Source organism: Paralichthys olivaceus, chromosome 5, assembly GCF_024713975.1.
Source record: "Paralichthys olivaceus isolate ysfri-2021 chromosome 5, ASM2471397v2, whole genome shotgun sequence".
Lineage (NCBI taxonomy): Eukaryota > Metazoa > Chordata > Actinopteri > Pleuronectiformes > Paralichthyidae > Paralichthys > Paralichthys olivaceus.
This window is the reverse complement of record NC_091097.1, coordinates 19,037,366-19,058,764: the sequence shown is the minus strand read 5'-3', so window position 1 is coordinate 19,058,764 and position 21,399 is coordinate 19,037,366. Positions and strand designations below refer to the sequence as shown.

Sequence of the window (21,399 nt, the reverse complement as noted above, 5' to 3'; positions counted from 1 at the left end):
GAAATACATTCGAATGATTTGAATACACGATAAAAGTGAAAATTCACAGTTGATCTCCTCACCACCGTGCTGACGGAGGTGGTGCGTGAAGCGTTCGAGTCCACAAAACACGTCTGAAGTAAATGGTGACCGAAAACAACACGTTGCTGCTGTGGTGTCATTCAAGTGAATCCAGAGAAAAGGTTTTCACCTTAAATCACTTCACACGAGACAAATGAAAATCTGTGACATTAGTCAACAAGTCTGACTTACTGAACAAATCTTTGCTCAAGTAATTATCCATCAACAGGTGAGTGTGCAGAGTTACCGTCTATAATGTGTTCACGGTTTTTATTTAAGCTGCGAGTTTCCTCCAATTTTTGATCAGTTGTCACTTTGACCTCAAAGATAAACTGGTAAGATTTGAGTGGTCAAAGGTCAAAGGTCATATTTAGTCATATTGCCAGGAACATCTGGAGGGACTGAAGCTGAACTGGACAAACAGGCTAAACAAGACAAAAGACCCGAAGTGTTTTTATGTAGAACTTTTTTATTGATTGCAAAAATGTGTATAATTTACAAAGACGATACAGGTTCTTCGGTACATTAAATATGAAAACGTTTTCAAAAGGCAGGTAGATAAGTAATTTTATCACAATACATACTGTCCATAAAAAAAAAAAAAATTGGCTCATCAATGCAACACCTGTCATTTGTTGTGGTGGAGGAACATAAACTCCAACAACGATCAGGCGCAACTGGAAGCGTCTCGGCCGAGGTTTCACACAAAGATGAAGACATCTGTGATGTGGGGCAACATTCATTCAACAGCTCTCACAAGCTTCCGCAGAGAAAGTTGATCCTGGATAGGATTCTATACAAGTGGAACAACTTTCTATTCAGCTCGCCAGGAAGTAGAAATGTTTGCTGTCTTGTCCTGTATTGATCCCAAGTTTTGTTCTCAATGCTGCAAGATAGAAAATAATAACACCACGTGATAAGCTCCCGTTTGTAAAGAAACGAGGGCGGTTTTCACAAAGAAAACACTGAATGAAAAGCTGTACAACAGAAAACTGAGATGACAGTAGCTCTTCTGTGACTGTGCTGACTCCTGCTGCCTCAGGGAGAAGACACAGTGGCCATGAGAAAAAAAAAAAAAAAAGCTGATGCAGCATGAAGTCTTTATCTACAACACCTGATAAAAAAAAAAAAAGATAAAACATGCCACTCAACAAATGTCCCAGTTCTAAGACAAAATGTGCACTCATACACGCTTTCACTCACAAAAGCAAAAGCTCCAATAAAAAAAATGAAAAAGTGCAGTTTTATATATCATGTGTGGCCCAGTGTAATTAAACCAGCTAATAGCTACTCTATGCTGCTCGTTGGCAGAATGATTGAAAACTAAGGCACCGTCATGGCCCCCACAGCTGGAACTGTACAAATCCAACAGTCGGCCCCTCTGCTCCTCAATCTCCTCTCCTCTCTTTGTTTCAGTCACCTGCAGACACACGTAAAACATCGAGAGAATTAAAATGTAGTGGGTTCTTCCCTGACGCATACTTGATCCTTCCACCGCGTTTCGTGTTATTCTGTCCAGTAGTTTTTCTCGTAATCCTGCTGAATCACAATCAAACAAATGCAAATGGCGAAGGTGTAAACGTTCATCCACACCTGTCACTGCATCTTCCAGCACATTAGTACCAGCAGCAGGTTCTCAGTGGTCCAGGCTGTTGCCCAGTTTTTGTCCCTCCTGCAGAGCAGCCATGGCCAGCCTCAGGTGCTCCTTTAGACTCTGGATCTCTCGCTCGCTCCGGCCCTTCATGCCACTCAGCTCCTCGTGCACCTCCGTGTATCGTTCACAGGCCAGACGTTTCTCCTGCGGAGCGAAGAGCGACAGACGGGATTAAGTTCCTACTTCAGAGATCGACCAGCTCATGTGTTTGTATATTTTCTGTCCACATTTGGTAAAAGTGTTTAAAATTATTTGAAATGAAGATTAATAAAAATTCAATATTATTAATCTAACCAACCATCAACAACAACACACACACGCGTGCGTGCGCACACACACACACACATATTACCGTGTTGAGAAACTGCAGTTCATTCCTTAAGCAGCTAATCTCCTTCTGTAAGTAATCTATCTCGTTTTCTTTCACCCTGAGAAGAACCTGGGAGAAAAACAACAAACACAACATATTTCATGACCTCAAATCCTCATTTTAGTCATTTATACAATATTAACTAACGAGTGCACATGAGAAAGTTTTAGATTTGTATCCTTTAACTGTGTCTGACATCACATGAACTAAAACACGGGTCGAAGTATCACAAAGGACGTTTTCAGCTTGTTTTAACAACTCAGACTTTGAGTTTGAGCGGAGAGAAGTTTTATTTTTCAGTCTTTTGTCAATATTTAAATATAAATTTACAATAATAAGGCTTTTAATGCAGTGGGTCAGTGTCTGTCACTTCTGAAAGTTCCAGAACACTTTCCTCCTCGTCTGGCTTCAGGTTTGAATTTAGACTAGAAGAGCTTTTACCTCGAGTTCACAGGACGTCCTGTCTTTATTGTCCTTCGAGCCCTGATCTACGGTGGATCGTACACGGCTCATCTCCTCTGTCAAACGGGCCTTCAAGTCCTGCCGAGGAAAACATCTTGTTTTAAAGACGGCACAGAGAATGTCCGCACAGAAGCCTCTCATTTGCATTCTCACCCGTCCTGTTGATTTGAGTTTGTTTCTACACGACTCACCTGGTTCTCTTTCCTCAGCTGCTCCATGTCTCTTTCCTTGCGGCTGATCTCTCGCTCTCTCTCAGCGCTGCTCTGCTCCGCTCGATTCAGCTCCAGGCACTTCTGAGAGTAGCGCTCAGAGAGTCCGGCCAGCTCTCTCTGAAGGGACTGGGTTTCTGCCCTGGACCAACACAACATCACAACTAATTAAACTCTTGTAGAAAAGTAATCAACATGTGTTAAATATGCAAAGTGCTCCTTTACTCTCCCCTGTCTTAGGTATATCATATCATTACATTGTATGTATCACATTAAACAACAGCAACAAGAAAGTATGACTGTGTTTTCCATTTTCATGAGGAAACTATTTTCTACAGTGGTTTTAAAAACCTCCTTATTGCCCATGACCAATAACCACAAAAATAAGGAAGAGCATACAAGCTGCTAAAAATAAAGAATATAAAACGCAGAGTAGGCAACACAGATAAGCCCTAAAATGCAGGTTCCAATAGCAGCGTCAGTGACAGCGTTGTGTCAAAGGCCTTGTGAAGCTTACAAAGGAAAACTAATCCATGACCAAATTCTCCTACATTCCTCAAGTGCCTCGCAGGGCCCAGCAGCCGCTGCGGTAATGGCCTTGCATAGACGAGGAGCCCTGGATTGCTGAAGACTCTGCAGACTCTACCTTTTATTTCTCAGAAAAACCCTTTTGTGGCTGACCAGCTCCCACTTAAAAGCACAACTGAGCTATTCACATAAATGACCAGTGTTGGCCTGCACTGCTGGAGACTGAGGGACAGGCTACAATCCAGATTTTATATTCAAGGCAATATAGAATTAAGGCTTCCAGAGGGCAGCTCTTTCTATGTTTGTATTACTGATCCGCACATTCTGTGTTACACACCTCCATCTCACTGATTTGACGTCACTTACTGTTGCTGAGCTCGTAGAGTCTGTGAGTCGAGCACTCCGCTGCTCAGCCTCTTCACTCTCTCCACTTCTCTGTCCAGCTCCTCTTTGTGTTTCTTCTTCAAAGCCTCCATCACTGGAACACACAAACACAAGAGCGACACAACGTCTACATCATCGCCGACGACAGCACTTTGTTTTGAGTGGGAACAGACGTGGATAAAAGAAATCGAGATAAACTGAGCCAAAAGAAATGAGAACACTTTGTTTTTCAGCCTCGCATACAATAATGTAACCGTGGCAACCTGCGCCTCCTGTTCGCTCCCAATCTCCCCTGCATTCACATGTGAGCGGCCGTGCATTTAAAAGTCAGGATATATACATAATACTTTAACTTTGACACTAAAACAAGTGTATTATCAAAATACTTTGTATACTAAGATTATATTTAACACCTTATAGTGGAAGTGGAATGAGAGCGGAACTCCAGAGTGAAGACGTCTACTGATAAAACTTTAACTTTAAATACATTTAATAAAAGTGGTTCGACAAGAACAATAACCCAATGACAACACAAGTTGAAGTGACCACTGAACTATATTTTAACTTTGAACCTAGTTCAGAATATACCGGTAAAAAGCAATTAGTGCTGTAGAGATGAAATCATGGCCACCTTCACTGTGTTATAACAACTGTCTTGGTTTTCTACATCGGCTGCTGACCTCGTGCGGTGTCCTGAGTCTCCTCCAGCAGCCGCCTGTCCTTCTCCGTCTCCAGCTCCTTGATCTGGCGTTCGTGTTGCCTCTGCAGCTCCTCCAGCGCCTGTCTGTGAGCACGCTCCATGGCCGCCAGGCTGCGGCCACATGGAGCGTCTGGGCCGCAGCCACCCCGCACATCCCCTCCACCACCCCCTCCGCCTCCTCCTCTTCTCCCTCCCTGTTGTAGTTGCTCCAGCTGCTGCCTCAGTGACGCCACCTGGGGAAAGACGAGCACGGAGGTAAAGCCCACTGAGCGACGGAGGTGGCGGACAGAAGCAGATATATGAATCGGCCTGCATGTCATCGGTACACAACCTTAGTGCCACGGTCTACAACCCAAGATTCAAACCAAGATGCACAACAAAACACACAAAGAACAGAGGAGGTTCAGCAGCATCTTCCACATGAGAGTATATATTCTTCTCCTTTCGTTTTTCATGTAACAATGGAAAACACTGCTGAAGAAGAAAAGCCAGAATATAGTGACTCAAGTGTTAAAAGACAGAAACAGGAAATGTCAACTTCATCCGAACAGATGAAGGGATTAATTTGCATTTTTATCTAACTTGCAAATTGGAAAATCATCTCCACGCACTACCTCCCTCTGCAGCGCCTCATTGGCTGACTGGCCGGAGAGCCTTGATCCAATTGAGCTCATCTCTTTTAGCGGCAAGCGTTCAAACTCCGCCCACTTCCTCTCAATCTCGTCCTCCATGCGTAGCCTTTGGTTCGATCCCACGCCCGTGCCCTTTCTGGACAGCAAGGCCTCCCACTGGCTGCTCGTGTTCCTCTCCTCCTGCCACTGGCTCTCCCTCCCCTGCCCTTCTCCTGCCTCTCGCTGGCTGGCTGGAAGAGGACCGGAGGAGGCGGGAACGGGCGACAGCTCGACGTAGTCAAACCTGCGCTGAGGCACGGAGGATGGAACGTCTAATTGATCATTGGCATGGCGTGATGACGGGCGACGGGAGGACAGCAGGAAGCGTGAATGGGAGTTTTCCTTGTCGCTGCTGCTGTCAGGTAATCTAGAGATGAGACAAATGAATGAATAAAGATGAATAAATTCTTCTGGTCATATTTCACAATCCCATAAAGAATTAACTGATCAATCACAAATTATAAGTACGTCACAAAAAAGTAAATCTAGGCTCTCAAGGCACAGCTGGAGATGAGTCATATGAAAACACAGAACACTGTGTTTACTGTCACTCTGAGCTCTTTACAGGACTTTGATTCATCTGCATCTGCCAAAGTATACAGCAGCTACAACAGGGGCAAAGTTGCTGGTGCATGTGAGCAGCAGAGCCTCTTATCTGCCTGTGTTTATCCAAGGCTGAGCTGAAATGAGCTAATCGAAAGAATGCAACAACAACCGGTGTTAAAATAACGAGCGTGAGCAAACACTTCTAAACTAACTTGAAAATAAGGTGGACATCTTCCTCAGATGCTGCTTTCAGAGGCAAGGAGTTGAGTTTGATATGAAATAGAGAAGGTGTTTTCAGAGACTGAGACTGAGAACCTCTGCATCTCCTAAAAGAAAAAGCTGAATTCCTGGATGCCTATAGAGTCATTCTGCTTTTTAAACCCACAGAATTTTAACATTTGAGCCAAGACAGCTAAACATCACCGTTTGACATGACTTCATACTGCATCGAATACATAAAAAAAAACATCTGTCCTTCTGCTTTTATTAGTTTCTGACTAATTCCTCCAAACTACTGCGTCTCTAAACTATCTCTTTAATCAAATCACACACACTAAGGATTTTATATGTCATCTCTTTTGATAACATGTTTTCACTTCCATTCACTGAGGCTACATCCACATTATTACATTTTCATTTGAAAATGCATCAGCTCTTCTACAGATGTGCCTGAGCCTCCCTTAAACCTTCCGGAGCCACGTGCCTCACATGTGATCATCAGCTCTAAATATTTAAAGTTTTGAAGGTGCCTGTATTCATTTTTTAAGATTGTGTGGTAATTACTGTGTGAGGTCTGGGGAGCTGCTGGGTCGTATGCACTTCTTTAAAACCTCTATCCAGTTCCGCCTGATCCCAGCCGTCATGGCGGACAGCGTGAACACGGCCTCCCTCGTCTGGAGAGTAAAAGAGGAAACGGGTTAATGAGACTCAGAGATGTGATGGAGACGATAAAGGAGAATTGAAAGGGACGGACACAGAGAGAGGTGCAGGAAACACTGAGAGAGAGAGAGAGAGAGAGAGAGAAGTCTACGAGGCAGCGACAGCTTGGATGTGGCGAGGGAAGACAAAAAGAAGAAAAACAGTCCGGTGAAAGAGGAGAAGTGATCACAGAGATATTAACCTGTATCTGAAAGCCGTAGTTCTTCTCCACGTCGAACTCAGACACCTTCACACAGGATTTTAGGTCAATCTCTCCGTCCATATCATCTTTCTGCACAGACACACGGAAACAGGATATGTTCATTGTCACAAAAGATACAATGAGCCTGTTTGTGCTCGAAATGCTCCGACAAGCTTATTTTTATTAAACACCATTTCTAGGCCCATTTTAAAAAAATTCACAGACGTAACAAACAAACATAAAAGAAGGAAAACGTACCTCCTCTGCACTGGAGTCTCTGTAGTACTTCAGTCCAGCGTCCGTCAGAACAAACCAGTGCTTCTTCCACTGAATACACAAGACATCAATTAATCCAAGACTGAACTGGGATCTTCAAAACCATGTTTGCAACTGACATTTGACAATGCGACAGCAGGGTGGTATTAACACCCAAGACTGACAGCACACCACCGTTCTCGAGGGAGCGAGGAGAGTGGAAGAGGTGGATGTGACATGCGACGGGAACACTGTGCTTTACCTCTCCACTGTCGTCCAGCTTTGACATCCATCCCTTTTTGAAGTTCAGGAGGTCCGGCTGCGAGGGAAGAGAGGGACACGGCGTCACGTTCACTGACACACGTTTGAATGTTTGACAAAAATGTTGCTCAGCCTGAAGAACAGAAGTGTGAAGCTGACAACAAGCTCACGTTAAAGGTCGGAACAATACAACAGCAACCCTACACAAGAGATAAACAACAGCCGCACCAGCGCAGGTTTACAATCCTGTACACGAGAGAGCAGATATAATACAGCTGACTTATTCTGCCACAAACCAGTTTCTGTTGTGGAGAAACTCACTTTCACAAAGTCAGTACTGGAACCAGAAACTGTTTACACTTTATACACATTGTGTGTAGCTGTACGTTTCTTGGAGCACATCGACAGTGAAATATTATGTAGTTTAGTACTTCACTGTGTATTCTGGTACTTATTGTGTATCGCTGTATATATAGTTTTTATTACATTTTATGTTTACCACGTTCTATTTTGAGCTATTTGAATTCTTCGTAACTGTTTTATTGCTGCTTCTGTGACGACCTTGACATGCTGCTGTAACACAACAATAAAAAAATAAAACATTATCATTTTAAAATCACTTTATTATCTCAAGAAGTATTTCAGTTTGAGTATTCACATAATGTATATTCGAGCGATAAAGCAATAACTCAGTCTGAGCTTACTTTTGCTGTACAATCTGGTGCTAATCCAAATAAAGACCTAGTGATTTGTGTGTAAAAAGTGTTTGTGTGTTTGTTCTCTGCTCATAAAGAAGAGTTTGAAACCACAATCAGTCTTTGAACTTAAGACAGAGATATGTATGTGAGTCTCTCAACATCGGGTTTCCTCCAGGCTGCTGTTCTGTTGCGCTGCAACATGCAAGACAAGCGAAAAAAGAGAAGTGGCTTCAAAAATAACGGCGCATATGAGGTGTAAAAAAGGACAGGAAACAAGTGAGACTGCACAGAAGAAGTAACACCCAACAAATATCTGAAGACAACCGAGAGAAGATGTTGGGAGGGAGGAGAGATTTGACAGCTATAGAGATCTTCACACCGGTGTCTACAGCCCTGCTTCTGCTGATAACTAAACACCGTGTCACACATTGTGAAATATCATGTCTGTTGCTGCGGCTGTGAGGTGGCATGATGATGCATCAAAACACGTCTCCTTTGCTTCAGACTCGGTACCTCAAGATGCTGCAATCTCCCAGATTAAGATTAGGCAACTTTTTCCCCCTCAACATACATTCCTGCCTCCTCTTATCTCTCCTTCACTGGCATGTACATTCCTCACTTTTAAATCTCTCACTGCATTCGTCATCTCATCTCATCTCCCCCTGGACTCTCTCATTCCCATCACCTCAATTTCCCAGAGTTGCGACTGCTTGTTCGTCTTCATCTCGGGTTTCAGTTCGGCTCCCTCTTTGTTTGAGCTCTTGATACAGTTCCTCGGGTTTGTTCTGTCATCGCCAAACACCCTCGCTCTGTATTTACACTCTCTTCCTGGCTTGGGTTGCGTCCTCGTAAACCACAGCTCCACCCAGTTTTGCTCTGTGTAATCCAGTTCATCTACGCTGCTGATCTTCTTTAATCTGACACGTTTTAAGGTCTGATGGCTGCCAACAGGCCGTGCAAAGGGAATTATTGAGCAACACCATGTTAAGAATCACGAAATCCAATTTAATTTCCTCTCAGCTCCAATAAATGATGTGGCATCGTAGCGCTGGGTTCTCCACACACACGAACAATGGCTGCATCATCGGGTGTTGACTATAAATATAATAGAAACGTTATTTTAGAGAGATGTACAAGATAAATGGGATTTTAAAGGATTCATCACTGCTGACTACATCTTCCCTCCTTGTTTTTTCCTCCCTGTGTGTGTTCACGAGGGAATGAACCGCCGCAGCATGTTGCAATGTGCCAAACGTCATCATAAATTTACCTTATCTAGTCCATACATGCCCACGAGCAGGGTCAGGGAGCAGCCACGGAGGAGCAGGGGGAAACTCAGAGTAGAGAATGACTGGATCTGTTCAGAATAACCAGGATAACGTAACAGAGCTTCTTCTTGTTTCATGCTCTCAGATCAGTGGCCAGAAAACGGGTCAGAGCAGCGGTGACCGTTTCAGACAACGTCCTCTCTTCCTGCCTCCCTCGAGTATAGAGGAGTATTGTCTGGTGAAGTCAGCCTCGTCCCTTAGGTCGGGTACAGCATGTATACTTCTGTTCAGTTCATCAGATTCGCTCTGAAACTTTGTGCTGAGAGCTCACAAATCACACCGACGCATATCTTAATGTGTTATTTTATGAAACCAGTTGCAGTGTTTTCTTTCTTTTCTTGTCTTATGTGCAAACAGCTGGCTCCAGCAACTGAAACCTACGAGCCCGTGGCTTCCTGTTACTGTAAACAAAACAAGGTCAACAGATGTCAGTGCTACACACCTGGAAACTAGCACAAGAAACACACACGACCTATCTTAACTGAGTACACACACACACACAACACAGAAAAACTAATTCAGCTTTTAGTTTGCTGCAGTTTGGAAGCATCTCTGTTAAGGTGATACAGCCAAAGATTATAATAAACGTCACATCATTATATTATAGGCAGAGAACGACAAACACGTAAAGATACCAACAGTTTATTTCACAGTATAGCCACCGTTTTATTCTTAGACATAGAATACAAACCCAACAATTCAATCACAACTAATCAACTTTTGACTGAAACTCCAGATATCTGTAATTGAATCATGCTTTAAGTCCACATATGCCACTTTGATTTGCTGCTTTTCTAATTTATTGTGGATATTGATCAATAGAACAAAAGGTAAGTTGGTGTGTTTTACTTTGTTTAAAACATTTAAGTGTTTGTCATTCTCTGCTCATAAAGAAGGATTGAGAACCACAACGTTCACTCGGGAACAAAAGTTGTTGAACTTAATCGAAACAATAATGTGACATTTATCCTGATAATAATCAACACTGACCTATGTGAACTGTTTTGACATCATTTTGCCCAAACTTACACAACAATGTGTATTTTGATCTTTCAACACTTCAGTCAGAAGCAAACATGAGCGACAACGTGACATTTATCGCGATATCTATCGATATATCTAACGATACCGAATGTCCGACCATATCGTCCAGGACTAATCACAACATTCCACATTGTTGAATTCAAACAAGTCCAGGATTTAACTATTGACACGTGTGTAGAAGCTAGTAACACAGCGATTTCACATATTTAGAATTACACAACATACGTCATAACATTTAAAACACATGATAATAATAATAATGGGACATTTATCCGGATTATTACCGATATCCACTGATGGGAAGTTTGAGACATAACTTTTGACATGCTGCCTCAAACCTACACATGATGTATGCCGCGATCACTCAACCCTTCACTCAGGAGCAGCAACGTGACATTCATCGCGATAATAATCGACCCATCGATCAATATCGAGTATCGCGCAGGTTGACGGACACGTTTGAATCAGAAGTGTTCGGTTCAGGAGGAAGTGACAGACAGGAAAAACACGGAGAGCTCTCAAGGTGCAACAGCTCTTACCGTCATGGTGACAGGATCCGGAGGGTTCGAACACAAAGGAAAACACCGTGAACACAAACTACTCTTCTCCTCCTCCTGCTCCTTCTTTCTCTCCTTCTTCTCCTTCTTCTTCCTCTCTCTCCCTCCTCGTCTCTTTTTTTCTGACGTTACTTTGTCGCAGTGTCGTGAATCAAAGGCGCCGCCGCCATTCAAACCCGCGTTAGATCTCCATGACGCGTGACCTCCTCCGGCTCCTGCGTTAACGTCTGAAAAGTGCGTGAATCCGCCCCGCAGGTTAAAGTGCGGAGGAGCGGTGCTTCCTCCACTTTCTCTCTTTGTGAATCTAACGTTACGTGGGACCTGGCTGCTTCTCTCTCTCTCTCTCTCTCTCTCTACTTCCTGGGCGGATCCGTCCGGAGGATCGGTGGGGAACATGAAGCCTCCGCCTCGAGCAGCCACACGGTGCAGGAGCTGCAGCCCGGGGCCCGAGCTCCTCCAGCGGGTGAGAGGACGCAGCTCGAGGGGCCCCTGGTCCACGAGGAATGTTTTAATCACGATTAACTGCGTCTGCAGTAGATTATTTTAACAAACTGTGCTTCCTTCTGTCCTGGAACTAGAAATTCACGACAAGGAAAAGTTGGGTTCGTCCCCAACTTTGTGCCACATGAGGAATGTTTTAATCAGGATCAATTAGACCTGAAGTAGATTATTATAACAGAGAACACTGTGTACTTCCTTCTGTCCTGGGACCAAACCTCTCGGAAAATCTTGGGGGTCCACGACAAGGAGAAGTTTAGCTATCCCCTCCCTTCTTGTGCCCCAGGAGGAATATTTCAATCTGACTAATTGGACCAATAATAGATCATCACAACAAAAGAACAAGTTTACACATGTGGTGTCGGTATGAGGTGGTATCACAACTTCCTTTTTTTTTTTCCTACAAGAGCAAACCTCTCAGAAAATCTCGGGGATCCATGACAAGGTTCAGCCATCTCTCGCTGTACTTTACCAACACACACACACACACAACACATCTACAGGCTATATTTCCCTCAACTGAATATATTTGGGCTTGCATACAAAGTGCCCCCCCCCCCTCTCAAAATCCTCTCTTGGTAGCTATTGGTTTCAGTTCAGGAATTTCAACACATGCCCCAGCACACCACAACTGACAAAGCTGGGTCTTATGAAATGCCTGCAGGGTGTAGGTGAAGTCTACAGACACACAACAAGCAGGGCATTTAAAAAAAAAAAAAAAAGCAGCAGATACAGTGCGGAGATGCAGATTATTGACAGAAGTTGTGTGAACACGATAAACTGCAGACAGCTGTCGGGTAAATGTAACAGAACGACAGCACGTATTAAAATAGACATAATAAACCACGTGTGTGGAGGTTTATGGTTTTAAATCCAAACATTAGCGATAAGAGAAGAATCAACTCTTCTTTCTCGATGTGGCTCAGTGGGAGAGGTCGTCTCCACATATTCATACAGTGGGAGATCAGCTGTAAGTGGACTAGGCTGCACCACATACCTGCATGTGCTCCGACCTGTGGAGATGATTACCTTTCCAAGAACTGCCCTCGTCCGCCGTGGGGCTGCCAGACCTCTGCAGAAGAACAGAACCTGTGGTTACATATATATATATATATGGAGATAATCTCAAGTCCTACTGAGCAAATACCCCTACCCACCGTTTCACAGGGTTTTGCTGGCGTGTGTTATGTGGAAGATGTGATTAATGGGGCAGGTGAAAATCACAAAGCAGCAAAGTTTTACTGGAATGGAACATACGACTGCAGGGATTTAAAGTTTCCAGCTCTTTTAAACTTGTTTTGACATTTTCTCTATCATCTCTCTCTCTGTGCTCGGAGTTCTCAAAAATCCAGATTTATTGGAATGAAGGAAGTGGAATATTATTTCCTTTTTTTAAATCCCTCCTGTACGTTTGTTTGTTTGTAAGCAAGATTACGAAAAACTAATTTCTATAAGTGTGTGCAGCTTGATTGAATCTGAAGGGGACTCTGGGGCCTTGGAGGAGGTTTGCACTAATGTGTATTTTTTAAGGTTACTGCAATAAGACAAGAAGTTGGACGGCCAAACCAAGAGGATCAAATGTTTCCTTAACCGACCCTACCTGCAATGAGGTGGAGGAGTGAGCCCGAGACAGATACCCGCTGCCACCATAGTGCCATTCTCTCTCCGTGTCCACTGCATCATCCCTCTCTCTGGATGGGTGTTTGCTCAGGGAGTGGCTGGAACAGCACAGACAGGTAATTAGTGTGTGTGTGTGTGTGGTCAAATTCCTCCAATCTGATGGTGCAGAAGAAGCTGAGGTGTTTGTGATGTCATAAAATAAACCATATAACTGGACTTTGTGATGTTAACTCAAGTATTTCTTTTTGGTTGAAGTCTCACCTGGCTGGTTTGAAGAGTTCCTGTCTCCGGGACGGCTGCTGGTTCTGCGGTCGACCGATGTGCCCCGGTTCCTCTCTCTCATGAATCCTCTTCACCTTCGGCAGGTCAGCCAACATGGCGTACTCCTCCCTGTTCCGCCCCGTGGAGCCCACTGACAGCGGGCCTGACTCAGAGGACTCCATGGAGCTCTGGGAGGAGGTGTGCCTCCGCGTTTGAATCTGAGGTGATGGAGGAGGGCTGCGTCCACGGTGCGAGGTCCTCCTGTCATTCGGTGAGAGGGAGCGCTCCTCATGGACGCGTCTCCCAGCCACAGATCTGACGCTGCTCGGGCTCCTGGGTGCCTCCTCCAACGTGACGAAAGCTGCTCTGCTGCCATTTGTGGTCGCTCTGGAGGGTGAAGCACCACGAGATAATGAAGAGCTGCGGAGGGAGTGCGTTGATTCCTGCCAGGAGCGCGGTGAGTGTCTGGGGTCAGACTTTGAGTCACTGTATGTGTTTTTTCTCTGGAGAGAACGACTGGAGTCTCCATTAGTGGCATTTCTGAGGACTGAGTAGCCTGGTGCGTCACTGTTGCCTTTCCCAGAGGGAGAGGAGCTGCGGCTGGCGTGTTTCGTGCCGTGCAGGGAGCTGCTGGTTTGGGTTTTCCGCAGTGAGTGTTGCTCAGACACATCATATCTTTTCCTTGAAGGTGACAAACTCTGTGCATCACGGCCTCTGACCGAGCCGTTTCCTTGAGGCTTGCGCAGCAGAGACTGAGAAGGGGCGGCTTCGTAGCTTCTCCTCGAAGGCGACGAGTTACAACTTTCACGACCACGGCTGCTCAATGAACCGCTAGTGTCTGTTTTCCTAAGTTGAAACTGATGAGGGGTTTCATAGCCTCTTCTTCCAGGGGAGGAACAACGGCTGTCTCGACCTCGACTCCCAGAAACAGGACTGGATTCAGTCTTGCGGAGTATGGATTGAGTTGGCGTGTCGTAACCCCGTCTGGCCGGAGACACTGCGGCACTTTCATGTTCATGTTCTTGTTCATCCAGTCTATTCCTTTCTGTTGAATTTCGCAGCAGAGCCTGGCTTTCAATATCGTAGCCCTCTCTAATGGGGGACCCACAGCGTCCATTGTGACTGCGTCCGTTCAGAGATGTAACCGACTCCGACTTAAAAAGGAGGGACCGGCTGGAGGAGGCGTAAGTTCTCCTTGGCGGCGAGGAACTGTCACGGTGAACCTCAGAAGTTCTCCTCGATGGAGATGTAGTACGACTGTCACGCCCTCGTCCGGCCGGTGACCGGCTGGTGGTTTCAGCTTTGCGGAGAGACATGGGGCCTGGAGGTTTATAGTCTCTCCGTGAGGGAGAGGAGCTTCTGCCGTCATGACCTCGAGAACTCAGAGACCCATTTACTTCTGTTCTCCTCAAGGCACTCCTGAAGTCAGAGACCGTGCTGGTTTGGTATTTGCCTGAACCTGGGAGCGCTTTGAAGCTTCTCGGCAGCGTTCCCGACTCACCGCGTCGGGCATGTGTGCTTTGCAAGGAGCTTCTGGATCCCGGCTCCGTCCCTTGAGACCACCCTCCACCATCGAAACTGCGCCTACTGAGGGAACCGGTGGACTCGCTGCGTCTGAACGGTAAGTTTCCACGTGGCGGAGAAGAAGAGCGAGATTGCAGAGCTGAGCTACGCTTTGAGGAATCAAATCGTCCTGATTGATGATAGGATGAAACATGAGACGGAGGGTTTCCCCGGCCATATGAACTGCTGAATCCCTTTCGCTCAGAGGCCAGTGACTCCGCTACCTTGAAAGGTGTGGGACTGGGAGAGCGAGGGCCGACTTGCGCCTCAACCTCAATGGCAATATCATAGGGGTCAGGAGGAAGTATTTCCACGGGGAGATCGTCATCTTGATCCTCTGGTACCTGCCTTTCGGAGGCCACGCCGAGATTAGGGTTTCTGAAGGGGATGGTGTCTTTGGGCTCAATATTTCTGGCGCTGAAGAGGGGATGCCCTCTCTCAAAATGGCGGAAAGGAGCCGACGGGCTGCTGTCATGGAGCGACCGGGCACCCGCCGCCCTCCCCAGGGAGAAGTAGCCGCTTTCACGCTTCTCTCTGTCGTCGTTCATCCCTAGAAGACAAAAAAAGGAGTCAAGCAGTGTGACTGAAATAGAAAGAGGGAGGGGGAAACAGAGACACGCACATCAAAGTTCAACTATCACAGGCTTCCTGACACAAACCGAGATATATTGTATTACTGATAATTGCTCGGTGACACCTCAGCTGGTGACATCAAACAGTATTGTCGCGTAAAGAACACCTTTGGCTGTAACTGGATATGAACCTGTCAGGAGCAGTAAGTCATACTAAAGGCTCGTCCTACTGTCAGACTCATACTGAGAGATTAGATGATGCTGTTATGGTTCTCCCTCCCAAAAAACTAAATATAACAATATACAAGGTGAGCTCTCACACACCCGCCCGCCTGGTGAAGCCCTCTCTGCTCCGAGCTTCATCCATCCACGCCCGGGGGTTGGGCCGATGGGGCGGAGGGTCGAGCCGGGTCATGCCGGGTCTGGCCGAACGGCGACGGATGGGTAGATATTCGTCCTCCGCACTGACGGAGCCGCTGAACTCTTGGTAGTCGCTCTGGTCACGACAGCTGCACGGAGGAGGAGATGGGAGAAGAGATGGAAAGGTGAAAGAGTAAAGAGAAGGCAAAGAAGGAAGGAGGGGAAGGAGGCCTAAGGATAACATTTTATAGGAAAACTGTGCAAGTGCATCGAACAACATAAAAGTTTTGGTGAACTGAAGTTGAGATATTCACACTATCGGCCTTAAATGATTAAACTTATCTATCGTGACACTCTAGGTCAGTTAAGAATAAACTGAAGTGTCTTGATATCACCCACCTGTCAGTGCTGTCGTCGTCGTCGTCGTCGCAGATGTAAAGCTCACAGTCGGGGCTCAGGATGCACAAGGAGCTCTCCCCATAACCTGGACGGACTCCACTGACATCACAGTAGCTGCTCACCACCGACAGGCCGTCAGAGTCCTCCTGATAGGACGACACGTTAGGACGCGAGCCAATCGCAGCATCGCAGAAGGCTATCGCTCTGTCCACGCCGCAGAGGAAGATGCGTGGATGACCTTCCGGAAATTGTGCCTCCACACAAAGGTGCTGCTTTAAAAAACGTGTAGACTCACAGAAAACACAAAGATCGTAGGTTGACCGGTGTCGTTCCCCTCCGTCCTCTGTGACACACGCTCACATGCTCAGTCTGCTGTTCGATTAGAGTTACAGCTCTGTAACTCTACCTGACTCGAGGCTTTCCTCATTAAAATTTCAACATTTTTTTCCTGCCATAAACCCATCTCTTGAAACAAAGATGTTTGTAAATGTCAGTCAACTGGCAACAAACTCCAGGAATTCATTAGATGAGGTGTCACAGAATAGTTTCAGCCCTACAAGTCAATATCCATCATGTTCAAAGATACATATACATCATCAGACGACTGAGTCATGGAAGCAGATCAAACAGAAGACTGTGGAGGTGTCACAGTTTTAATACTGTAAACACGCCCAACCTTTCTTTACATTAACCCTTTGTCTAAAATTACAAGTGATTCCCAAGAGGACAGTAAGTGATCCAGCTTCGTTAATTTATAATAGGAACCGCCGCTCCTCATCCTCCGTCTCTGACCTTTCTCCTCATTTACTCACAAAACTCAAATACGATCTCATTAACTGCTCTGCTATGATCACATTAAACTAGATCACACGGGGAAACACTTAAGTTGATTCTTGGGCAATTGATAAGAAAAGTTGAAAGTTTGATCCATAATTTTTAGATTCTAACTTCTAACGTTGAGGATAATTTCTGATCCGCAAGAATAAAAGTGAGTGAAGCAGTTCAGAAGTTTCTCACTCAGCATCTAACCCGTGTCTCTCTGACTTCACCTCTAACGCTCTCTTCACATCAAGTTAATCCCATCACTCAGCACATATTCTACTCTCATGTCTGTATCGACCCTGTGAACTCCCTGCTCCCTCTTCCTCCCGGGCTTCTCCTCTTTCTCACCTTGCTGCTGGTGTCTTTTTCCTCAGCCTGGGATGGGATTGGTGTTAGAAACACTCCTTTGCCTGTTCCAGTCCCGGTCCCAGTGTCGGTTATACCCCCAGTTCCAGTGCCTGCGGTGGATTTCAGCTGTGGTGCCACCTCAGTGCTCTCCCCTGCGCCGGCGTGCAGGTGCCTCTGGCGCAGGCAGTCATGGCAGCGTGACGGGTCGAAGATGTTGGGCTGGAACTTGGGGCAGGTGGGCTCGTCACCGGAGAGAGGCATGGTGGGTTCTGAGGGGGAACGTGCCCGCTCATCGCACCAGGGAGAGAAAACTGAGAAACAGCAACAGAGCGATGGAAAAACAGTCTCACTTTAAAATATACTTAAGAAATAACATTTACATGACGCTGAATGGAAAACTGTGATGAGGAAAAACTTGTTACTCTGAAAAATTCACAGTGATGACAGTGAGTCCAAAATATTTCTAAAAACCTGCAGAGCATCTTTGGTAAAACATGGTTAGTTGACACAAGATGAAGTTAAATTATAAAAATCTTCTAAATACAAGTGCAGGCTGATAACAGGTGTAGATACAATGAGGCTCTTTAGCTCATGGTTCATGCAAATCCTGAAGCAGAACTGTTCACGTACATGATGACTAATCACAATCCAAGCTGTTACAAGCACCGCCTGCAGTGATGTAAAGAACATGTAAACGAACCCGTTACAGAAAACATTCGGGATGATCATATTAAAATAGTGTCACCTGTAAAGAGAAGCTCCAGTCGTCAGCTCAGTTGAGTTTGTCATTACCCAGGATACTCTGCTCCTCAGACCCCCATCAGGCACATGCCTCCTCTTCCACATGCTCTGTCCTCCAAACTCTCAAATCAATCCGATTGGCTGCTCTTGACAATGAGTGAAACTGAAGCATCCTTGGCGGCCATGGTGGCTCCCGGCTCCCACAGCAGAGGCTCATGGGAGTACGCGGACCTGGAGCCAACATGGAGCCAGTGACCTGCCGGTTCCTCTGTTGAGCGGTTGTATTAAATATCATGGGCTTTAGAAAGCGAAATGAAACGCTCATGCTAGCGGGCAGCTGGCACACGCTGGCTCAGGTTAACGTAAATAAATAAACACTGGTGAGGTGGGGGGGGTTTGAACATACATTAAAACAGGGGGCGGTGTGGGTTCTTCATGTTTGCACTGAATAAGAGAGAATGAGTGGTCGTTGTTTTTTTTTTTAGATCACACACAGGTAAAACTGAGCAGTGAGGAAACAGAGCTGAGGGTTGATTTCCTGATGCTCTGGAGAGGATGTTGACAACAGTGTCAGGTTTCCTATTAAACAATAGAGCAGGGAGGGGGGGACAAACTCCATTCGGACGACGTGTGAGACATGAACACGAGAAGACGTCTTAGCAAGATTTATCAGTCATTTAATGAAAATGTCAGTAAAATACAGGAAACTTTACTTCATGAAAGACGAAAACAGCTGGGAAAATGTACAAACTTCCAGGTGACAGGAAATGAGTCTGATAATCGACAGTCCGACCTGGTGGAGGCCACAGAGTCCACATCAGCTTGAGTTCATTTTACAAACAGTTCAGTGTAAAGTCTGACAGTTCAGATCTTACATTGTACTTTAACACACGCACGCACGCACACACACACACACACACACACTTTCAGTCCAGATGTTGCCCCTTCCTCCCGGTCTGTCGACGTCTCTGCCACTTGCTGCTCTTCCCTGTTCTCTTTTTCAACTCCGTGATACCACGTTTCTTGTCTGTCGAGCGGTCTCGTCCTCTTCGGCCTTCCTGCTTCCCTTTCCTCCTCTTGCTGGTGAAAGTGCTGAGCGATGTCATCAGAGAGCGGATCCTACAGCAGCGGGAGGGAGGGAGGGAGAGAGAGAGAAAGACAGAGAGAGAGAGAGAATACACAGCTGGAGTGAGTGGCTGGAAGATGACGAGAATTCTAATGTAAGAAACATCTGTGGACCACCATCATGGCACAACTCTGTTTCTTGGCACAGTTTAGAATATAGATGGTGAAACCAGCCACACACTGAGATCAGAATGATGAACAACTTACTTTTTGTTCATGATCGGATTCCCGGCTTTTCTTGGCATTGCTGGTTTTTGCTCCCCCTCTTCCTCCTTCTTTTCTTCATCCTTGCTTTCCCCATTCACCTTGACCGCAAAGGTTCACAGTGTTTAACGTCATCAGTGACCATGTGCAGTTATGAACATAGATACCGACATTGAGATGCATCAGGACCGTGCACAGAGCCCATCAAGATAAACGAAGGCTCAACCGTTTACCTGATCTTCCGCAGGTCCGAGCAGGTGAGCCCCAGAGAGGTCGAGATCGCTGATGGTCGTCACGGTGACAGTGTGGTTGGGGTGATCGTACTGTATCGACTCGGTCGTACTGGTGATCACATCTCCGAGATCGTCGTCAGCTTCCTCTGAGAGATGAAAAAAAAACAATCAAGAGAGGATAGGAATAAAAATCTGTATAAAATGATCAGAGGTTAAATAAGCTGTGACTGACTTCTGATGTTAACTCACCGAGAGCGTCCGTCCTCTCCTTCAGCATCTTCATATATTCCTTGTGCCTCTGAAACAGGACATTTAGATTTAACATCAGAAAAACAATTCCTGACACGATTCACTCCATCAGGTTTCAAATCCTTCTCATCTACAGTTACCTCTTCTCTGACTCTACTTTGCTCCTCCTTGATTTTCTTTCGAATTTCTGCCACTGCTGCTTTTCTCCTTTCCACTTTCCGCTTGTGGAAACCAGTGAGGAAATCCCTGGCAGAGGATTAGAAGAACAAACCCCTGATCACATCTCCACAGGTTCAATGTATATATTTATGAAGTGAAAACCTCTGGCTCACAATTCAAACAGGTTAAGAGGTTATCTTACATAGTAAAATGCTAAAAACACACATAATTCTTAATTCTTATAAAGACATGTGTCGTTTTACAGCAGCAGGAGGAGAGAGAATATAGAAATATCGTTTCCAACATTAATAAATAAGGAAGAATCCCAATGTAAACATAAGGTAATATTAAAATGACAACAACACAGAGGCTACATATCAACACAATATATACACAGTCTGAATCCGCTCGGTTCACAAACAACCCAGTGTTGAAGACGCTCTGTTCAACCTGATTTAAACCTGATTTAAAATACACGATGCTAATGCTAGCCTGATACAGAAGTAGACCAGTGGTGGCTCACGCTAGCATGCTAACGCTAGGATGCTAACTGAGACAAACTTACTGTCTTTCTTTGTCGTCGAACGTCACGATGCATTTATTTTCTCTTTTCTTCGAGCCGGGCTTGAATTTCTTGTTCTTGAACGAGTTGTTGTGTTTTTTCATGTTTTTCATGGTGAACACGTGAGTTTGTCCTGAGTTAGTTCCGGGGTAACTGTGAGAGGGGGAACCGCGGTTAAATGGGTCCGACTGGAAACACGGACAAATAAAGCCTTAAGAAGTTCCGCTCAGCCTACATGTTAACACGATGCACAGATTCTCTGGAACGGTTTTTATTTATTATTTATATATTATTCAAGTGTTTAAAATCAAGCCTTCATATATTCACGTCAGTTTAGATTCTACAAGCTTCAGTTTTCATGATAAACTTTGCTTTATTTTAACTTTTATTTATTTATTCCATACCTTTATATGGAGACGTATAAACGTTCACGCTTGTTTCTGTCCCAGAGCAACAATATAACCTGATTACATCACATTGCTCACACATAACATTCATCATAATTCACATCCATCACACTCACAGTTCAGATGCAGCCCCAGGAACGATAAATAAAAAACAAATAGAAATAGTTGAGCAATTCAAATCTGAATCTTTCTGGTCTCAGCTGAAGTCTCGTTGCAAAGTGTTGGATCTAAATTAAAATTGATGCTCAAAATCTATTTTTGAACACATTTCCAGAAATCCAATCCCAGAATACGTAAGTAGAATCTCTCATCATCACTCCGACATAACTCAGACGTAATTTTATCTCTTACAATCATTTTTGTTTCCAGTTCCCATTTTCATTTGGTTCTTTATCATTATTAGGTAAATGTTTTGGTGCTTTAAAGATA

General features: G+C 45.1%; 3 protein-coding genes across 5 annotated transcripts; all 3 read right to left on the bottom strand.

The window, feature by feature from the left end:
• Positions 1–511: 511 nt before the first annotated feature.
• Positions 512–11,226, bottom strand: triobpb (TRIO and F-actin binding protein b). 3 transcript variants are annotated; one of them, XM_020109772.2, is made up of 13 exons: positions 10,830–11,226; positions 7,222–7,278; positions 6,963–7,031; positions 6,705–6,794; positions 6,368–6,477; positions 4,982–5,405; positions 4,348–4,600; positions 3,650–3,761; positions 2,738–2,897; positions 2,526–2,624; positions 2,067–2,153; positions 1,654–1,858; positions 512–1,480 (listed from the first exon to the last, which is right to left on the bottom strand). In XM_020109772.2, the coding sequence occupies exons 1-12, from the start codon at positions 10,833–10,835 to the stop codon at positions 1,697–1,699; spliced, it is 1,629 nt and encodes a 542-aa protein (XP_019965331.1). In that variant the 5' UTR covers positions 10,836–11,226; the 3' UTR covers positions 512–1,480; positions 1,654–1,696. The 3 variants fall into 3 exon arrangements, with proteins under 3 accessions (XP_019965331.1, XP_069380971.1, XP_069380972.1); XM_069524870.1 differs by having other exon boundaries at positions 1,684–1,858; XM_069524871.1 differs by lacking the exon at positions 10,830–11,226 and adding an exon at positions 8,604–9,872.
• LOC138407694 (serine/arginine repetitive matrix protein 2) lies at positions 10,932–18,421 on the bottom strand. Its single transcript, XM_069524867.1, has 5 exons — positions 16,121–18,421; positions 15,686–15,870; positions 13,227–15,339; positions 12,946–13,063; positions 10,932–12,417 (listed from the first exon to the last, which is right to left on the bottom strand). The coding sequence occupies exons 2-5, from the start codon at positions 15,774–15,776 to the stop codon at positions 12,325–12,327; spliced, it is 2,415 nt and encodes an 804-aa protein (XP_069380968.1). The 5' UTR covers positions 15,777–15,870; positions 16,121–18,421; the 3' UTR covers positions 10,932–12,324.
• A 266-nt stretch (positions 18,422–18,687) lies between these two features.
• Positions 18,688–20,755, bottom strand: nol12 (nucleolar protein 12). The gene is made up of 6 exons (XM_020110746.2): positions 20,567–20,755; positions 19,983–20,088; positions 19,843–19,891; positions 19,594–19,739; positions 19,364–19,461; positions 18,688–19,150 (listed from the first exon to the last, which is right to left on the bottom strand). Exons 1-6 carry the CDS (start codon positions 20,674–20,676, stop codon positions 18,958–18,960), a joined length of 702 nt encoding a protein of 233 aa, XP_019966305.1. The 5' UTR covers positions 20,677–20,755; the 3' UTR covers positions 18,688–18,957.
• Between the last annotated feature and the right edge of the window lie 644 nt (positions 20,756–21,399).

Coding starts and splice junctions, on each gene's coding strand:
- triobpb (XM_069524871.1), bottom strand. CDS start 8,642: ATGAAGACGAACAAGCAGTCGCAACTCTGGGAAATTGAG. Junction 2,154..2,525: donor GGACGTCCTGTGAACTCGAG/GTAAAAGCTCTT, acceptor TTTTTCTCCCAG/GTTCTTCTCAGGGTGAAAGA. Junction 1,859..2,066: donor AACTGCAGTTTCTCAACACG/GTAATATGTGTG, acceptor TTCGCTCCGCAG/GAGAAACGTCTGGCCTGTGA.
- LOC138407694 (XM_069524867.1), bottom strand. CDS start 15,776: ATGACCCGGCTCGACCCTCCGCCCCATCGGCCCAACCCCCGGGCGTGG. Junction 13,064..13,226: donor GAACTCTTCAAACCAGCCAG/GTGAGACTTCAA, acceptor GTGCTGTTCCAG/CCACTCCCTGAGCAAACACC. Junction 12,418..12,945: donor ACTCCTCCACCTCATTGCAG/GTAGGGTCGGTT, acceptor GTTCTTCTGCAG/AGGTCTGGCAGCCCCACGGC.
- nol12 (XM_020110746.2), bottom strand. CDS start 20,676: ATGAAAAACATGAAAAAACACAACAACTCGTTCAAGAACAAGAAATTC. Junction 20,089..20,566: donor TTCGACGACAAAGAAAGACA/GTAAGTTTGTCT, acceptor ATCCTCTGCCAG/GGATTTCCTCACTGGTTTCC. Junction 19,151..19,363: donor AATCCGATCATGAACAAAAA/GTAAGTTGTTCA, acceptor CCGCTGCTGTAG/GATCCGCTCTCTGATGACAT.